Genomic DNA, 20,172 nt, shown 5'->3' with positions numbered 1-20,172 from the left:
CAAAGTCACCAAATGTCAGTCCAATCCAATAACATTTACTAGTATTTGTGTGTAGAATCTGGTCAAAACGACCCGAACGCAACACGACGGTTAATCGATTGCTCGGCGTATCTGCTGCTTCCGTCTGTCTCATCCCTCGAGCAGCCCTCGCAACTGACAGGCCTGCGGTTGATCGGTTCATGACGTATCTCCGTAACTTTGTAGCTCGAAGGCAACTTATAAGGTCGTTTCTTATCCAAAACACTCGCGTCCGATGCACATTAATCCGTAAGTACAACCCGTTTATTGACTCGTTATGATCAGTGCGCGTAGTCCTCTCTGTTACTTGCTAACAACTTTCAAAGTGCGGTGTAACTTAATAGGATTTAGCGCAGCTAACGTTGATCGAGTTTGCATGCTCGAGGTAGTGCTTACATATAATACTGTTTGTGTCATTACATATGTATTTCATTGATGTTTTTTACACAAAAAACAAGCAGGGAGCAAGCCAGCCAATGCCTTCAAACTAGCTAAATGTCATTCAAATCGCTGGTTCATCTTCTACGAGAGGGCGTGGACAATAATCTTTGTTTACGTTTTATTCTAGTGTTATTACATTTCTAGATTAGGCCATAGAGGCGTGTTTTTCCTAAAATTGTTACCATGTATAATGCCTTATGTTTGTAGTTTTTAGTGTGCTTCCCTGTGTTTGTTATGCTGTGTGTAATCCTTCTGTTGTGTTGTACTGTGGGGCATTTTCATATGAAAGTGTTTTGTGAACTGCCATGGGAATAACAAAGACAAGTGTGGTCGGAAATATGAGTCATTCTGGAAAGTGGCCCATAGTTCTTATTTTGGGCGCCAAAAGACTATGTTTTGGTGTTTATTCTTTAACTTGTTGTCTTAGGAACATGTGTGGTCACAAGGAACTGAGATAAGTTCCCCTCGAGTCATTTAAGCAGCATAGAGAACGTCCTTGGAGGAAACATGCCATAATACATCACAGTTGCTACACTTAATACAAAACAATGCTAGACTTTTGTGTGTTGTGTAGTCGGTGCGTCTATTGATGTTTTGTAGTGATCATTGCAAGCATTTAAAGTCAGCCGTCAGTTAAAGACTCTTTATTATGCCGTGCTCCTTGACGCAGGGCTTGTTCATCTTAACACTCGTGCTGTGTTCAAAAACATATAACACTTGTGGTGTTCACGGGTCGGCTACCAAAAATTTGCATATAAATCACATTTTATGCAATATTATCATCAAATATTGGATTAAATATTTTTGTCAACTTGTTTTCTTTCTGGTTTCGTGTTTCTTTCCCCGAGGCATTTATGCAGCATAGCGAACGTTCTTGAAGGGAACATGCCATATGGTGGGGGGTAACCTAGTGGTTACAAATATGGGCTGGCAACCAAATGTTTTGCTTTTGCCAGGGGTGTGATTCACGGTCGCAAATTTGACTATTATTACTATTGTAAGAAACAAACTCAACCCTTGTAAAAATAAGGGATGAACGATAAATTATCAGCCATGTCGGCCATGAATTGGTAATTTATTATGTTATCGGTATCTGTCAACATATTACAGCCGATAAATAATTTCCTCTGGTTAAACTTCTTCAGCTGCACGCTGCTCATAGTTCACAGTACAGCACTGTCTTTCTGTCGGGGTCATTCACTTTCTGCTATTACCAAAACATTGTTGTTGTAGATACATTATTTATGATTGTGTAAATTATAGGAATAAAACATATTGTTTGAATCAGTCTAATGTTTGAATGCTTCTGTCTTGAGACCTGTTAAACATGTGGCTATTAATAAAAAATTTCTTGGTTGCTCTGGAAGAACATCTATCATTTGTTTTTTAAATTAAAAATATACCAGAAAAGTTTGAAAGTTAAAGAGTCGTTAACTAGTGTAAAGTAGGCATGGAACATGATTTTCAGGGGAAATATATGACTTTTTTTTCCGTGGAGCACAAAGGAAGATATTTTGAGAAATATCTCATTGGTTTTGTGTCCATTCAGTGGGGCTCAGTGCTGTTTGAATGCATCTTACAATATCTTCTTTCAGAAGAAATCCTTTCATACAGGTTTGTAATGATGTGAGGGTGAGTAAATGATGAAAGAATTAATGAAGAGGGTTTTGAGTGAAGTAACTGTGTCCACTTTTTTGCATTAGGTCTTCCTTAAACCTATGACCCAACACGAGCAGCATGAGTTCAGGGAAAGTTTGGAGGAAGCCCTGTCCTGGATGCAGGCTATCCAGGAGAGGCTTAAGCAAAATGATAACACCCAGGGTCCCAGAACAGCACTGGAGGCCAGACTCAGAGAGACAGAGGTGAGACCTTATTTGACCTGTGAGGGCATGATTCTCCTGAGATACAGCTGTTCCGGTTTCTCAGATGTCATATTTTCTTAATAAAAAAGCACATGCTCTTTAAGTCTAGAAACTAATAAAAACTATATTTATTTATTATTATATTTGGGTGATTCTCACAAAACCACTGAAACATAATGGCAGTAAAGATTTGAATTATAAAACATACAATTCTGTTACACAAAAAAAATTATCATAGTAAAGATAATCGTTCTCTACCTTGGACATTTGACCTTGGAATTGATAATTTATGTATTTTATTGCTTTTTCTGCTGAGTGCATTATGGGGCAGTTTCCCGGACAAGGATTATTTTAAATAAGGAATAGGCCTTAGTTAGATTAGGATATTTAAGTCAATTTAAAAAACCACACTTCACAAAAACATTACTGGTCTGCATCTTGAGACAAAACAATTAAGTTTAATTTTATGTAAAGAAACACATTTAACTACCTTTTACATGGCTTACAAGTTAATAAATTACTTAATATTTTTCTAGTTAAAAACGCAATATTCTCTTGTCACACTGTGTACACAACTTTTTCCCCTTCTCATTACCGAAACGGGTAGTTTTCCTCATTTAAAGACATTTTACATGTATAATACTCTGTTAAAATATTATTAATGAATGTCTTATGTATGATTAATAAAAACTTGCTTAGGCATCATGGCTTCGCCTGTTTTCAGCTAAATATGTTATGAGATATTACAGTTTTAAATGGTTATGGTAATGAGAATATTAAGGCATTTTTTGGTAAATTTTTCTTGAACTGTCAGTAAAAGTTTTTAAATGAATGCCTTTAAACATGTCATACCTTGTTTTGAATAAAAATAAATTAAATCAAATTGTTTACACACGTGTTTCTTAGAAAATCGTGTTTGACATCTTAAAAGCAATATTTCGTGAGAATCACCCATTTATTGGTAATACTTTTTTCTGATTGGTCAGTCGTGTCATTCAAATATTTTCCTAATGACTGGTGAACTGTTAAATTGACGACAGTCTCATCAAACTTGTTTCCCTAAAACATTATGCTAGTTTAATCTCATATGTCTTGTATCACTGAATGTTTGTTGTAAAGATAATCCATAGCTCCGAGTCTGAAGGCCATGTGAAGATGGACAGGGTGCTGGTGGCGTCTGAAGCTCTGCTCCGAAATGGAGATGAAGAGATGAAGAATCAGACTCATTCCAAACTGAAGGATCTGAAAGCGCTGTGGGATGAGACATTAACCTATATAATTCACTGTCACAGGTACAGCAATTGTTGTGGAGATAGGATCATGTTGTCCTCATGTGCCTCCAAAAATATCTACTCATTTGGATTGTGATGGTTCTGTCGAAATCTGCAAATCTGTATTTAATGCAATAAAAACAATAAATGGTAACATACATTTTTTCTGATGCGGGGAAGAAATATTTGCCTATTGTTTATTTGGTTTCTCTGTTAGTCGCATCGAATGGGTTTGGCTTCATTGGAGTGAATACCTGAAGGCTCATAAGGAGTTTGGGATGTGGCTCGAGAAGATGCACCGGTCTCTGGAGCCACAGCTTGAGCTACAGCTGGGTCGGCAGGAGAAGCTGTGGCAGGTTGACCATCTGCGAGTTCTGTGGAGTGACATTCAGGCCCAGGGTCCGTTTCTGGAGAGGCTTCTGGATGAGGCTGCAACCCTGTTCAACCGAACTGAAGATCCAAGTGTTGATGAGCAGGCTCAACAAGGTCTTCAAGATGCTTACAACCATGTTCAAAACATAGCACAGGTCTGTTGGAACAATGATTTTTAACCAAAAGTCTCTTTTGATATTTAAGGGTTTTATTGAAATGCTGAATGTTTTTGTCATTGTTTTATAAGGCCTCTTACGTTAAATAAATATGAAAACAAAATGCCCTTTTTTGTTGGAACATGTGTGGCCCCTGACACACAGTTATTATGATAAAAATGAATTCTTGTGGGTTTTAAAATAAAATAAGTACATAGTTCAATCATAAAGTATACAATATTCCTTTCATGTAAATGCAATTTATAACTCAGATTTCTCTCAATGCTAAATTTCTTATATTATTACGTTTTATGAAGCTATTCTGATTCAAAATACGGTTATTGGGTTTTTTCAGGAAAGGTTGGCATTGGCAGAGAAAAGAGCAGAAGAGCACCAGCAGTACCAAAGTTGTGTTCGTCAATTCCAAACCTGGCTTGTGTCTAAAACAGAAGAAGTCAATCGCTTAAGCGACACGAAGGATACGAAACAAAATAAGCTCAAAGCTCTGCAGGTACAACAACTTACTTATTTGGGGGAGGTCAGAAAGGTCGACTGGGAAAATGATTCCTGCTTGAGAAATCAAATTATAGATCTATCGTTTTCGTTTAACTGTGAATCATATAATCAATTACTGTTTTTTATCTCAACCTTTTGAAATAGTTACTGTACATGTAACTTTCTGATTGATTCTTTTCCATCCTTCAATCCACTATCAGGAACTGGACGCCAGTATAACCAAAGAAGAACTCACACTCCAGCACATTGAAGGATTGTCTGAGGCGGTGAAGACCGACACATCTCCAGCGGGAGCAGAGAGGATCACCAAGGAGATGGAGGAGTTGAGGTTGGCCTGGCAGAGGTTACGGCTGGTGCTAGCTGAGGTTCATGAAGAGCTCCAGAACTCACTGGACTCTGAGAGCGAATACTCAAACCGCTGTAAGGAGCAAAGGGCGGACCTCACCAAGCTCAGAACCCTGGTCCAGAACCTCAGTTCTGAGCTCGAGAGCAGGGATGGAGAGAGGACAGAGGAACACATGGTTGCTCAATGGAAGTCTCACACGGTTAGTATTCTGGTATTGTATGGCGCCACTCACAAAGACGTTTAGTGTGTTGCTGTTTGACACTGTTGGAAGCTTAGCATATTTATGTGGCAGCGCATCAGTGATTTAGGGAATGCCTTGGGTCAATTCCTCTGCGGGGTGTGACAGCTGTTTTTGTGAAGCTGGAATAATTTTACAAGTTTTGTGAAGTGGTTTGGAGTTCTCCCAAACTGATTTATCTTGGCCATGTATACCAAGCACTTTTAATGCACTAAAATGTAGCTATACATTTATATAGATAAATGCTAGTTTTATTCTTTTGAATTATATTATATATTGTATATTAAAAAACCTTAAATTATTATTCATTGAACATTTTTATCCGGTTCAGGTTATTTTTGGTTGACACAGGGCCGTGTTTGATAGTAATCTCAATGTCGAAATTTGTCTACCTGATTTCACCCTATGTTAAAATGTCTAGAATGTTGTCAAAAGAATAAAAATAATTGTTTAGCCATTTATCATTTTAAATGGCAATAAAAGGGTTTGGTTTTACAGTTCAACTTCTATTAAAATGCATCCTTTATAATGTTTGAAAACTGATGTCTTCCATCCATCAGAAAAATCAGTCGAGCCAAGTTCGCTATTAGCATTGGGGAACCAACAAGGTTGAAAGCCTTTTTAGATCAGTGAATGCTGTCTGGACCCCATGTGGAGAAATTATGCATTAATGTCCATTTGGATGAGCTCCTTTTCTTGAGACTCATAATGTGCGAACACGTTTTATTGATTTGTTCTTCACGTCCACTTTTCAGAGTGTGCGTAGCAAGCTCGTCGCAGAGGAGCCCAACGTGGAGCAGTTGAAGTCTCGGTTAAAAGAGCTTTTCAGATTCCCGCAGAACTCTAGAGAGCTGTCTGATGAGATGCTCGCTGTGGTAAAGGAGTATCAGAGGTGAGCTGTATCCACAAACCCACATAGGACCCTGATATGAAACACTTTGATGAATATTTTAACAGTCATTAGCTATTAATATAATTATAAACATTTCATTACCGCAGACGCGATGTAAGGCATGTCACACAACTCCCCTATTGTCTTACAGTTATTATGATGTTAGTCACAATGCCCAGTCAGCCATAAACAATGTGTTTCCATCCCTAAGAGAGTGCTCATGCAAGCACTTCAAACAATTAGTGCATTACACAGGGTTTATGGCATTTATTTATTTGTATGGGTAAAAATCCCTATACAATAGCAGTGTTTTGAAGGGCTGTTTTGTGTTTCGCGTGGCAGTTTGAAAGGCAGATCGTTCAGGTTGTCCTCAGAGAGCGAATCGACTTTACGGCAGATACTGCAGGACCCTCTGCTCCGGTTCAGCCAGTGGAGTCGAGCGGTTTCGCAGGTCCTGGAAGCCTCCGCCGACGTGACTGAATTCTCCCATATCGCTCTGCTTGTACAGAATATTGAGGTAAAGATACATCTTTTTTTTCCAAGTTGAACTGAGTTCCCCGTCCTATAATAATACCCAATATGTGTTCTTTGATTTTGGAAGAACAAGGTTGAAAACTACGTTTTAATTATGCATCAAAACTTCCTTTTGATATGATCGTGTTTTATTTGAACATTTGAAATTCCTTTAGCCTTTTGGCCACCCCTTTGTTCTCTTTGAAGTTATTGACCGTGTTCTTTGTTCTTTTCTTACCGCAGAAGTTACTCAAGACCAGCTTGCAGCTGCAGGAGCGTTTGACTTTGCTTCAGGTGAAGAGCGATCTTCTCATCTCTGTTTTTGGGCAGGAGAAAGCCGACGATCTCTTAAAGGAGCTAAGCGGAGATATGAGGAAGAGAGAATCACTCCACAGTCAGCTCCAGGAACGCAAGAGTCGTCTGCAGGTATATCACCAGCTACCAGTCCAAAATGTACTTCCTGTATTTAAATCCACGAGCTACATGAACAATCTTTAACCTGCCATACCTGGCAACAGTTTTAATGTCTGTACATTGACTGAAACATCCATGGAGATGTCATCGCAAGCTATTGACATTACTGTACCGAAAAGTTGGATTCGACTCAATATTTAACGTAAACATTGAGTCAGGTAGGTTAAATTGTCTTTGTGATGGCTAAAAGAAATGAATAACATTTACACGTTTACATCCGATCCAGAACACTTTTTATTGTTAAATGCCCAACACAGAAAGGGAATGAGTTACATTATGAAAAGTACACATGGTAGGCTCAACGTCTTTTTTTTAAAGTGTTGAACTCTCCGTGATGGTGTGTAGGGCTTTGCAATATTGAGGGAAAAAGCGATATGCTCTAGCATGTAAAATAATGTCAAATTCGATATGCAATACGATATTTCTTTTTCTCAAATCTATTTAAATTGTATTCAAATATATTAAAGAAATTATATAACCAACATATATTTCACATTATTTTAGGAAATTGAAAGCATCACTGCAACTTCTGAAAGTGAACAGCCATGTTTTACTGTTGCATTAAACAAATCTGACATTTTGTTAACAGACTAAATATAAAATAAATGGCCTGATAAAAGATCATATCTTTTATACAGTGTATCCAACTGGGCCAAATTAATTAAATATTTATACATTTTAAAAAAAAAACATATTGGAACTTTAATTGAATACTCCTGTACTATACTATCCGCATCGACCTAAAACTTTGACCATACATAACTTTTCAAAGAATTAAATAAATAGCTTATTTATTGCAAACCATCACGATGTGCATATTGCGTTATGCACATAAGGGATATTTCGATCATTTCGACATGGTGTGCTCGTTGCACAAATGCATGTGTATTTGCTAGTGACTTTGTAGAATTGGGGCCAGCCAAAAGTTCCCAAAATTGTGAAGTTACATTCGTTTATTTTATATTAAGTTTTCCTGACCCTGTTTTGAATGACAGTAAATGGAGTCGAAGTGTCGATTCCATCGACTCCAAAAGTGGGAGTCGAGAATCTGAGTCTACTTGAAAAAACCCGGAATCGAACACTCCCTAGTCCCTACCTTAAAGTGTCTCATGTGAATCTATAGATGGTCTCAGCCTCTACAATACATTGGCCCAAACGTAACTTCCATTAGACTTCTGCAATGAATTAAGAACTGTTGAGTAGATTTCATGTCATTTAAAACAATTAATATACAATAAAATATTACTAATAAATTGTTATACTACAACCAAACACAAACTAGAAGTATACTCTGGCCCAGGTGCATCTTTTAGACACATCATTGTTCTCTCAAACCTTCTTGGTTTTCTGACCACCTATAACCACGTGTGTTTTGTCCATAGGGATTGATATCAAAGACAAAGGACTTTTCTGAGGCTTATGACACCATATCCGAAAAGCTGCGCTTCATAAAGGAGAGGTTATATGCAGTGAATGGCCTCCAACCTGATATTCTAACAAAGAAGAGTCAGGCAGACAAGCTCAGGGTGAGCAACATGTATAGCTTGCTTTACCCACAGCCTTAAATTTCGATCGACACAGATGTTTTGGATTTGATTTCTGCATGTGGTATCCTATAGATGTACAATGACCTCGGAGTACCATCACACTGAGCTCACTGTGTTTTTGCGCTGGGCGGCCGGGTGGCTTTTCCAGGTGGGAACAGGAAGGACTGTGATGACAGGTTGCATTTTAAAAGATTGTGTGTTTCTGCAGATCATACGGAAAGATTTGGAAGATTGTGAGGCCGATATTTTGGCCCTTGAGACGCTGGTGTCATCCAACCAGACACACGCCACCAAGTTTGAGCGTCTATATGCAGACTGGAACTTGCTACACAATGCGGTTCGGGTAAGATCTATTCTTCAGAAGTTTTTGAATTGAATAAACATCAAAAGTCTGGGATTTATTTACGCTCATGTTGGACCAGATTTTTTCTTCTTCTTTGGACGGCAAAACAAGATATTCTACGGTTTGATGTACTCGCCTACAAATACTTTCATAATTGACTAGTTGAATATTAATCTAAACAACAAAGTACCTATGCAAATAGGCTGGTTTTGTTTTCATTGAAGATTAGTCTTAAAGGGTGTTTTTCAAAGATACAGCTAGATGTCATTCAACAGAATGAAAGCAACTGTGGGGGTCTCAAAGCGCTTTTTGGAAACCTGTACTTTCCAAACCTTTTTACTATTTTACAACGTCACACCCCGTCTCTCTAATTAAAAGAGATGTGAAATTCTGGATTTGGGAAAGTCTACACATCTTCTTACTATCTGCTTCAGAAATGCCCGGCTTCACAAGTGATTCTGATTTAACCCTGAAGATCAGTAGCTCACACCCTGTGGTTTCCAAACCTCCTGCTGAGTGTTAATCATGATGTTGAAGAAGATGACTCTAACGGCCTTGATCATACCATCCTTACTTTGCCTTTAATGCACACTTGTGGCCTGAGGATATGTTTTATTTTTTCCTTTACTCAGAGCAACACGCACACCAGGACTCTTACATTAAAGCCCTTGATGTAAAGCATGTAGTTGTTTGTGTGTTCTGTTTGTACCAGATTAAGGTGAATGAAAGTGAGGAGAACATTGTGGAACATGAACTTTTCCATGACAATATCCTGAATTTGGAGAAGTGGTTAATGATCATGAAACAGAAGCTGGAATCGTTCCGTGGGGGAAATGGAGAATGGGGCATCGATAACCGGCAACAGGAGGCGGAGGTACTGTGTGCTCGATAATGTATCTCAGCCATCTCACAACACAATTACACAAATTGTCATTCATTGTTTTAATTGTATTTGATTCTCAATTTTTAAACAACACCTTTAAATGAATTTGAAGGCGATTGTGTAATCTGTATTGCTGTTGTTGTCCTCTAGAGGGCGCTAGGGGAGTTTCCAGAAAAGGAGCTTCAGCTGCACCTGATGGAGGCTCAGGGTCACACTGTGCTGGCCAAGACCTCAGATCAGGGCAAAGGTTACATTCGACAAGACCTTAATCGCCTCCGAGAATCCTGGATGTCCCTCCACACGCTTAGTCTCAATCTTTACAGGTTATAATGCTTATTATATTATGTGCCAATGTTGTTACAGCTGATGCCACAGTGATTTTATGAGTATTTGTTGATATCTTTCATGTTAGACTTCTGAATGGACATCTTGCAATAGAGGGACAAGACTCCCTGTCACATAGAACCGAGTGTCTGGATAGATGGGCGGATGGGCATCACGAGGGCTCAGGATCTGGAGCAGCATCCGGCTTTGAAGGTAGACATTTAGCCACAGGTGATGAGGAAACAGGTCAACGTCGACATCACAAACTCGATTTACAGTTCCAACTGCGATCAGAATCAACAGATTACCCAAAGACCATCGAAGCCACTCAAAATCAATTTCAAGTTGTGTTCCCCGAGGGCATCGAAAGACCGGGACGTCATGAGGTCTGGAGACGAGAGAAGAGTTACCATGAGAGGACCCTGGATGATGAGGTGGATGCAGTCACTTCCGGAGGGGATGGTAGAGGAAACAGAAAACAGATTAAGGTGCCGGATACGTACAGTAACCTGTTTGGAAAGATTGAGACCAGGAGTGCTGATAGGACTGGAGAATGGGTTGAGGAGCATATCGCTGGTTCTGGGATTGAGGATTTAGATCTGCAAGGCTTTGTTCGTGGGGCCCGTACTGATGATTCAAAAAGAAGATCATGGACATCTCAAATTCCAATTGGTGACACTCAGGTTTGGACGATTAAACTATTCACATTCACATTTTTGCATCTTTAATTTACTATTTAGGGGCAAAATAATTCGCTTTATTAAACCAGTAGGTCGGGAAAAATATCCGGTGTCCTTGTATGGCATTTTTCTTCTATTAAGTCTTTCAAGATGATGCTAAAATATTTAAAACAAGTCTCAACATCGAGCAATAAATCGAATACTTAATTAGCAAATGAATGAATGTGTCCTTATTTCTGCTGTAGATTGGCTCTCAGGGGCTTCAGCAGCATGTCGACACAGGAGCCCTCCGGAGAGAGTTTGAAGCGTGGTTTCTCAAAGAAAATGACAGGCTCACAAATATTATAAACAGCCAAAGCACCTCGAGTGCCAAAGAACTGGCTATGAGACGGGATACACTCAAGGTTAGGGGTGTTTGTTCAAATATTTGCCTTGTTTTCTGTGGTTAACACTATTTGATATTTGAACCCATTACACTTAAGAGTTAAAAGCAATAATCTACAGGCACTTTATTGTTTGTGCATGTGTACCGGAAGTTAAGTTGGTGGGGGGTCACAAAAGTGCGCATGCGCTGTAGCGTTTGTTTATGTTGTTAAGATGAAACCGTCTATCGCATGCTCATTTTTTATATGTAAATCAGACTTTAAGGAAGTATCTAAAAACAACACACATTGTAATTCTTTTGTTAAATTTGCTTAGTAGTAATAATAATGGTCTGAAACAAAGTGTTGTATTTTATCTATCACTGTTTATCGTCCCATCAATCATTTAATAAAGCTTATTTGATCATACTGCAGATGGCAGAATTTGCTAAGGTAGAGTTTGTAATGGAATGTGCATGACTTTGGTGAAAAGTCAGTTTTAGATTTCAAACATTTGTGTCAAGTTCCCTCATACTTTATACATTTTTATACATTTTTGACTCAGGGTTTGCATGCTGGTGTGTCCTGGGGTCAAAGTCAATTCCAGAAGCTAATGGAGAATAAGTCACCTGATGAAGATGCGGAGGATCTGCGATACAATTGGATGTTATACAAGTCTAAACTGAAAGAGGCCGGTGACCTCAGAGCTCTGAAGAAACACAAGGTGCAAAAATCTAGAAAAATCTAATATTTTCCTTTGTTCATGTATTTTATAAGTGAGCCCTTTCTTACCTGAAAGTTTGTTTTGCTTAACCAAGCTTTTAGTTCTTAATTTTTACGTTATAAAAGTAAGAGACCATTCCACATTTTCATTTTATCTGATTGACAGCATGACAAGGAAACGGATAAATATAGAGATTATCATTTATCACACAAATATATTAAATACAAGTATACTTAAAAGTGAATATGAACTTTGCCGTTTTTGAGGTCTGAAAAAATACAGAACAAGTAAAACAAATTTCTGTTATTTTCACCTGTTTCTCCAGTTGCATTTTCTGTAAATAAATGCAAATAGAAATACTGTTAGTAGCTCACAGGATGAAACAAAAATGATAATTTTACCCAAACAAATATAAATGGTAAAAGAAAAACTTAAAAAAGAGGTTTGAAATGGTCACAGTGTTTGTATTATCACTATTAACCACTGCTGTGTAGTAGCATGTATCCACCACAAGGTGGCAGAGGTTTATTTTGCAGAAACTGACCAAATGTTTCTGTTTATTTCAGGGTGCAAGTGCACAAGGACAGGAGCTTGTTCGTGCTGGAAAGGTACATTTCCTCAAAAAAAGCGTCTCTTCATAGTGGTATAATGGGTTGCGAATGGTACCTCACGTTGACTTGACAAATGATGTAAAGTTTTTAAGATGTCTAAAATGATGAACGACAATTGGATGACCTGAAAGACTGTGAAAGCGAGGCTCCCAAAAAGCACCTCTTGGCTCCCAAGTGAAATGCTTTTTCTCATAGTTTGATAATGAACAAGGCCGTCGCTCCAATTGATCTCTCTGGGGAGTGTGTTATTCTCTGTGAGTAACGTTTTCAGGATTCACACCTTTTTTAACAGCTCTCTTTCCACTCTGTCACTTTCTGGCCATCTGTTTTTTGAGCGTCATGTCTGTATGAGAAGAAGCACAGGTGTCCTGCGCACTCTATTATAAAGCCTTTATTATTTATAAGGGCTAAGCATTGTAGCGCACCTCACGTTATGACACACCGTACAATGCTGTACACATTCGAATACCGTTGTTACAGCTCGAAAAGGTTTTTCATCTCGCAAACTTGCTGACATCATGATGCTAGACTTGTGGGTTCTTGATCTAGGTGTATGAGTGCAAGAATGTGCCGTAGGTAAATGCGGAAACTTATCGCTCAGGCACCCTCAGGCTATTCGATATTGAAAATATGTAGTTTTCCAAACCTTTTAAAAGGCTTGAGTGATGTGTATAGATTTATAGATATAAAGACATGCATCTTTCTGTATATTATTTCAAGCTGAGCACCGCTTTCATTACCTTTCTTTGCGAGAACACTTAAATAGAGGCTGGCAAAAGAAATGAGAGGAGATTCAGCGTTCATCCACCCACATTTCCTCCTACTCTCTTTCTCGCACTTTCAACCCGTCTCTCTCTTTCTCCCGCTCTCTTTTTCCCCAAACACTCACAGAGAGAAACCCTCCCATGTTTCTCAGCTACAGGGGCGTTTAATAGAAAGGTTTGTATTATGATCAGTATCTCATGGCGTATCGCTTAGTCGTGGACGCGTGGTTGATGGTGAGCTGTGGGTGGACATACTTTCTATGCATTTGATATACTGGATGTTTGTCTGGGAATTTTTTTTCCTGCCTCCATCGAGTCATGAATGTTTTTGATGATGAAAACGTTGCACCGTTTGAGTATAAAGCATGAGCTGCCTTCCTCTTTTTATTAGGCATTTTTGTATTTGGTCACCAATCCCAAAATTGCACTGCAACAAGCTGCGTTTCATTCATGATGGCAGACGGGTGTGTTGTATGAGCTTGCTGTCAATAAAAGAATAGTGGTTGAGATGTAAATAGCAAGACTGTTGGCTAGGATTCGTGACGGAGCCATTAGGCATGCGTTCACCTTTTATGCTTGTGTTTTGCAGAAGAACAGCAGCCCCGGGTTCTTGTACCGTGTGTGTCGTGTGGCTCTTCCTCTTCAGCTCCTGCTATTGGCCCTGCTGCTGTTGGCGTTCCTTCTTCCTATGATGGATGAGGGCGTAAGCTGCTCGCTGTCTAACAACTTCGCCCGCTCATTCAACGTCATGCTCCGCTATGAGGGACCACCACCCACTTAAGGATGAACGTAACACTTCTGGCATAAACAAAAACGTAGCTTTTTTGCAAAGACTGCAATCTGTGGTTGTTTATGTAACATTTACTTATCGTATATGTTCTATATTTGTGGTTTATGTCTTTTATTTTTGGTTCTTGGATGGATTTGGTCCACAGTACACCTATTGATGGACCCAGCAGATCAGAAACCGTGTGTATGTGTTTCAGTGTTGGTGAAAATGTGAGTGGGTGGATGGCAGAGACGCTCACAACCTGCTCTGTTTGAATCAAGCTGTTCCTTCTCTACATGTATTTGGAGAAACCAATGCCTTTACAAAAGTCCCTTTTTAGATGTCTCTACTCAGGAGTTGTGTCACATCCCATATTTGATGTTTTATTTCTAGCTACTAATCACAGAAATCATTTTACCTGTGGTATGTCTTACATATTTAACCAATATTTTTTTTACCTTATGTTTTATTTAATCTGCTATTTTACTCAGGCATGTGCAGCGAAACCTGCTGTATTATAGGATATATCACTGTGTTACGTATAGTGATTCAGTTCAGTTAAACTCAGTTGTTAAGACTTTGCCTCTAGATTTAGAAGAGAAAGCTGTCTTTAAAAATGATGAAAGACATTCCCTGTCTGTCTTCAACAGAAAAACCAATCACTCCATAGTTAAGGTGCTACAACATGCATGTCTCAGAATAGAAAGTGTGTTCATTTTGGATATCGGGGTTGTGTAATCTTTTTGTTGACTTCGTTTGGCATCGGCTGGCGTCTGAAGGTTGTCATGCCTAGTTTGAAGAGAGTGTCCTTTTTTGGACAAAGTTTTGGAAGTCTGTGACCTTCCTGGTCTGTTTTGTTTCTCTCGGACGGAAGTTCTTCTCAGATGCCAGTTATAAGGGCTCCTTTGTTTCAGAAACATCAGCGGTCGAGTTTGGTTCTGTTAGGACCACAGATGAGAGGTTGATGTTCGTGGAATGAATCTCTTGATTTGTCCGGCACAATTTAGGTTTTACTGACAAGGCTCGTGACTATCTTTTATTTCAAAGTGTTATTTTTTTAAATGTAAGACACATTGCTTAGGAGAATCTGAGACAAGTTGCATGGCTTTTAAGCTTTGTGTAGTATTACATATACTGTACGCACATTATATACTGTACTGCTTTTTTCCTGTAGCAAAATCGTATTCAGAACCGCATATCTTAACTGCTCTTAAAACAGTATTTTCTGCGCATATTTATTGCACTATTTATTGTTAAATCCATGAAACGGTGTAGTGCATGCGCAGAGACAGACTCGAGAAAATATGCTGCAAAACTGTAATGTTTAATTTATTGCACTGAAATGTTTCAATTTAAACTCTTGCTCAATGCAAACCCTTTACTGAACTATACCGATGTTATCCACAATACTGTTCTTAAAGGCTGAAAATGCTGCAAAGTTAAGCTGTATAAAATTTGGTCAAGAGGTTTGGTGTTTTAGGATCAAACGGATGCTAATATATATGATTTACGGTGTGCATGAGAGATTTTCATAGGAGAATACTGGGAGGACTGCAAGATGCAAACATGTAGAAATTCTAGTTTTAAATGCACAAAGTGTCATCATAAGAAAAAATATTAACAAAGCCTAAACATTTATTTTATTACGTATGTTTGAAGAAACCTATAACGCATCTTTAAACTGTTATATATAAAATGTATTACAAGGCAATAAACATGCAGTGCATTTTCATAACATGACCTGTGTCTGTTTGTTTTGTTACTATGGCTTTAGATTTAATGCCAGATAAATGTGACTACTTATCAATATAAAGATCGCATTCCTTAAAGCCAGTGATTATCTTTTTAGCTCGAAACGTATCTGGTTGCCTGCTTTGGCGTTAGAGTGAAACTCAACTGGTTTAACAAGATGTGTTTAACAAAAATACTGATAATGAAATATAAAACCAGCGTACAAGTATGAATAAACCTCACACAGCAAGGCCTTCTCAACTTTAAAATGCCTTGTAAGGTCATAAAGGTTTTAGCAATGAGTTCATTTATTTTTGTTAGTTGGAAAACAGAAACCATATCAGATTTTTCATCAGCTACTTGTTCAGACCTTTGCATAAACATGTTGTTGACTGGTTGTTTGCATAGATCTGTCATCATTTCTTGGTCACCCACAGTAGGCAACAGGATGACAGCCTATAGAGTTTAGATTTCTATTTAAAGGGATAGTTCACCCAAAATAGAATAGTAGTATTATAATAGAAGTAACTATGTCTTCATTTATTCACCCTCATGACATTCAAAATATGAATGTTTTTTGGTTGCCAACATTCTTCAGAATTTCTTCTTTTCCGTTCTGCGCAAGAAAAAAAGTCATACATGCTTGAAATGACAAAAGAGTCAGTAAATGATGAAAGCATTTTCGTTTTCAGCTTTAAAGGAGTAGTTCACCTACAAAATGAAAATGCTGTCGTCGTGTACGTGCGTCCTCTTGTCATTTCAAACCTGTATGATTTCTTCTGCAGAACACAAAATAATTTATTTTGAAAAATGTTCGGAATAGTAACCCCCCATTGTAACCAATGCAAGCGAATGAGGGGCTGATAAGAACATTCTTCAAATTCAAAATATCTTCTTTTGTGTTATGTGGAAGAATGAGAGTCATTAAGGTTTGAAATGACAAGAGGGTAAGTAAATGGTGACGACATTTTCATTTTGACGGTGAACTGCTCCTTTAAGATGGTTTCCTTCCTGCTTATCGATGGGCAATCCAAAATCGTGCTTATTCATTGATGCCTGTAAACCCAGAAGAAAGGATCCAGAATATGCCACGTGGAGGCACAAGGCACATTTTTGAATGAGCATTAAATAATTTAATATAAAGAAACCCCCACAAATATTGACAGTGTTCAATTATGAAATCAGACAGATATTTGGATTATGGAAAACACAAGAGCTCTCGGTCACATGACAGACTTCTGTGTTCCATGACCCTAACATGCCTCACCTTGCTAAACACTGGAATTTCCTTTTAACTTTGTAATAACACTAAGGTTTGAACAATTGTTAGTCTTGTGTTAATATTAAGGAACGTTGGCGAGTGTAAAAGTCAAGCAGATGCTTGAGGCAACGGGATAATTGGAATGAGATGAATAAGACACATTTGTAGCGCTCTCATTTGTAAGCAAGAGTAATAAAATGTTTCTCTCCACCTGCTCTGTCAATAGTGTGGCGGAAGGAATCTGGTTTATTGCATCGACTGGCCACTACCGCTGTAGTAAATATTTAATTTTGTGGCATGTTGCCATGGCAGCCGAGGTTCCAATGTCATAGGGGTTTTCCTCTGGGAACATCAAGAAAATGCAAATCGACAGGTCTTTAAAATAAAAGCTTGTCTAATTTGCCAATAGAATTCTAGAAAGATCTAGTAATACAAAAGATGTCATTAAAAGATAGATGTAAAAAAGTTGAAAAAATGCGGTAGGTCATTGGACACTAGTGGACTGGGTAGATTCAATGTAAATCTATGTTGTTCAGATCTAGATCTATGTCTAAAATTAAATCTCTTTATCCAATTTTCCCTCAAATAAATGTCATAAATTACTTCTGTATATGACACTTTCTTTCTTCTGTGGAACACAATCGAAAATATTTTGAGAAATGTCCCTCTGGTTTTGTGTCAATACAATGGAAGTCAATGGGAGCAATTGCAGTTTGGTTACCAACTTTCTTAAAAATATCGTCTTTTGTGTTCTGCAGATGAAATACATTTATACAGGTTTGAAATGCATGAGGGTGAGTACACGATGACAATGAAAATATTTGGGTGAACTGTCCCTTTAAGTAACATGGTCATTCATATACTTTGCAGACTGAGACACGTATTGAATTTTAGGATTAGTAGTTTAGAAAAGCGTCAAATTAAAAGTATGCATAATAATATAAGTGATCATCCGGATCAAATATATTGAGACTGATTCCATGTACTGGTACGAGACCTTAAAACAAATGACAAGACTGTTTATGACTAGAGGTGATGATATTGCTGCTTTGACTAGTCACATTCACCTTACCTCAACACGGCATACACACATAGTATGTAAAACAGTTCAATGCCTTGTATGTTTATGACATGACAGGTAAAACCAATCACATGATTTGCTCAGTCATTTCAGTTTGATAGTGTATGAAAATTAATTTGTATTTACGTGTATGCATTTAGCACACGCTTTTAACTGAAGCGACTAACAGTGCGTTATACCGAGGTATACATTTGATCAGAATGTGTGCTTCTTAGGGACCAAACCCATGAGCTTTGCATTGCTAACCAAATTAAATATTATGCATGCCAGCAATTATGTCATCTGCCCTCCTCACAGCATTGCCTTCTGGGTTCATCCGCGGTGAAACCATGTGGCACAAAGTAGGGAAAAATGGGGCTGGTTGACCTGATACGCACCTTGTAATGGAATGACCCTTGTAATTATCCCACGCTAAATCCATCCGGAGCTTAATAATGTCTTTGTGGTGGTCTCCGTCATATGAGGACAGATATGTTGCGGTTGGTCTTTTCCACACCCATATATGGTGAACCACTAATCCTGGGTAAAAGTTTTCTCTGACCTTCAGTCTAGGCACTAAACAGCTGGCAGATGGAGTGATGTCACGATATTTTGTATTTACATAGAGTCTTATGATGATAGATATCCTTTCACTCCGTTAGTGTTCATTTAACCTCTTCCACTGTGACATTTCTCTATTCTTCAATGTTTCAGAGGACAGATGGGTACCACAAGTGTGTTGGCACTTCATTTGTAGAGCTGATGGAATAAATCCAACCCGAGCTTCTGAAGTAACAGCGGCATTGCATCAGAGCTTCACGTCAATGTGCAAGATGCAGGCAACAGCTGTGACCCACATCAACACAAGGTGACTGCCAAGTCAGTGTAAATTAAATATAGATTCTGTTCCTCTATTGAGTGTCAATATTAATCACGATTCAAAGCACAGTGACTTTTCTTCCCTTGAAGGTTTAATGTAATTGTTCCCAATATTGATTTCATTCCTTAAAAGATCAAAGCACATTATTCCCACAATATTGACTATATTGACTGTAGATCTAAAGCCAATAAATATAATGCATGAATACAGTATTTTGGAGAACGTTGGTGACCAAACAACAGTGGCCCACATTGACTTCCACTCAAAATATCTTCTTTCACAGTGTTTCACAGAAGAACGAAAGTCATACAGGTTTTAAACATCATGAGGTAAATACATTTGAAAAGAAACTGTATTTTTGCGTGAACTATCCCTTTACGCCCCCGTTTTTTTACTCCTGGCTGCAGTTGTTAGTCTCATGTCTCAACATGCATATTAATGTTTTATACTGAGAATTGCATTATAAGAGCAGAATACAAAGACGTCTGGATGAAATATTTTCTTCCAGCTTCTGGCTGTGGGTGGTTTTAAACTTCTCATCTTTTTCCTTGTTACACAACAGCCGCCTCCGCCCGGAACAGAGGGTGGGTGAACGCTAATGCCCATTGATCCTTATGATTATTCTGCAACGCTGACCTCACAGACATGTCTCATCATAATCATTGCAATCCTGTTAAAAATCTCGCTTTTTCTTTCCATCATCTGGAGCATGCACATAACAGTACTTCATTGCTATTGTGTAGGAAATGCTGGTGAATGTATAATGATTGAATTGGGTTAAAGCGAGTGTAAAAGCTGCTGTGAGAAGTGATTATTATTATATACTAACTCCACAAGTTCTAGCATAATCTAATTTAGTGAGTCAAATATAAGAATGCTCTTTAGGCACTGGTTTATTTGCATATTATAAATGAAAAATAGAACACTGTGTCTTTAAATTAACAGGACATTTTAATGAAAGATTATATTGTGTATGTTGTCCCAGATGACCTTGCAATTGATGACAGCTTGTTATAAGCATTTCAGGACATTCAAGCAATATTTAGGAACTTTACTTTTGCAATTCTTAAGATTATGATTTTGTGAGGTTGGGACAGTAGAGTAGCATTTTTAAGTCTTACCAATACAGACATTT

The 20,172-nt window shown here is 38.2% G+C and overlaps 1 protein-coding gene across 2 annotated transcripts; it reads left to right on the top strand.

Moving 5' to 3' along the window:
* The first annotated feature begins 150 nt into the window (after nt 1-150).
* Nucleotides 151-15,844, top strand: syne3 (spectrin repeat containing, nuclear envelope family member 3). Of its 2 annotated transcripts, none has more exons than XM_079458939.1 (18): nt 151-267; nt 2,163-2,321; nt 3,441-3,613; nt 3,810-4,119; nt 4,475-4,630; nt 4,836-5,180; nt 5,975-6,111; nt 6,454-6,628; nt 6,868-7,050; nt 8,481-8,624; nt 8,854-8,988; nt 9,701-9,862; nt 10,022-10,194; nt 10,284-10,878; nt 11,121-11,279; nt 11,803-11,961; nt 12,528-12,569; nt 13,926-15,844. In XM_079458939.1, exons 2-18 carry the CDS (start codon nt 2,178-2,180, stop codon nt 14,115-14,117), a joined length of 3,384 nt encoding a protein of 1,127 aa, XP_079315065.1. In that variant the 5' UTR covers nt 151-267; nt 2,163-2,177; the 3' UTR covers nt 14,118-15,844. The 2 variants fall into 2 exon arrangements, with proteins under 2 accessions (XP_079315065.1, XP_079315064.1); XM_079458938.1 differs by lacking the exon at nt 151-267 and adding an exon at nt 2,016-2,073.
* The last annotated feature ends 4,328 nt before the right edge of the window (nt 15,845-20,172 follow it).

Source organism: Barbatula barbatula (assembly GCF_947034865.1).
Source record: "Barbatula barbatula genome assembly, chromosome: 6".
Taxonomy (NCBI): Eukaryota; Metazoa; Chordata; class Actinopteri; order Cypriniformes; family Nemacheilidae; genus Barbatula; species Barbatula barbatula.
Note: the sequence above shows the minus strand (reverse complement) of the source record. Positions and strands in the feature narration are given on the sequence as shown.

Coding starts and splice junctions, on each gene's coding strand:
- syne3 (XM_079458938.1), top strand. CDS start 2,029: ATGCATCTTACAATATCTTCTTTCAGAAGAAATCCTTTCATACAG. Junction 3,614..3,809: donor TATATAATTCACTGTCACAG/GTACAGCAATTG, acceptor TTTCTCTGTTAG/TCGCATCGAATGGGTTTGGC. Junction 6,112..6,453: donor GTGGTAAAGGAGTATCAGAG/GTGAGCTGTATC, acceptor TTCGCGTGGCAG/TTTGAAAGGCAGATCGTTCA.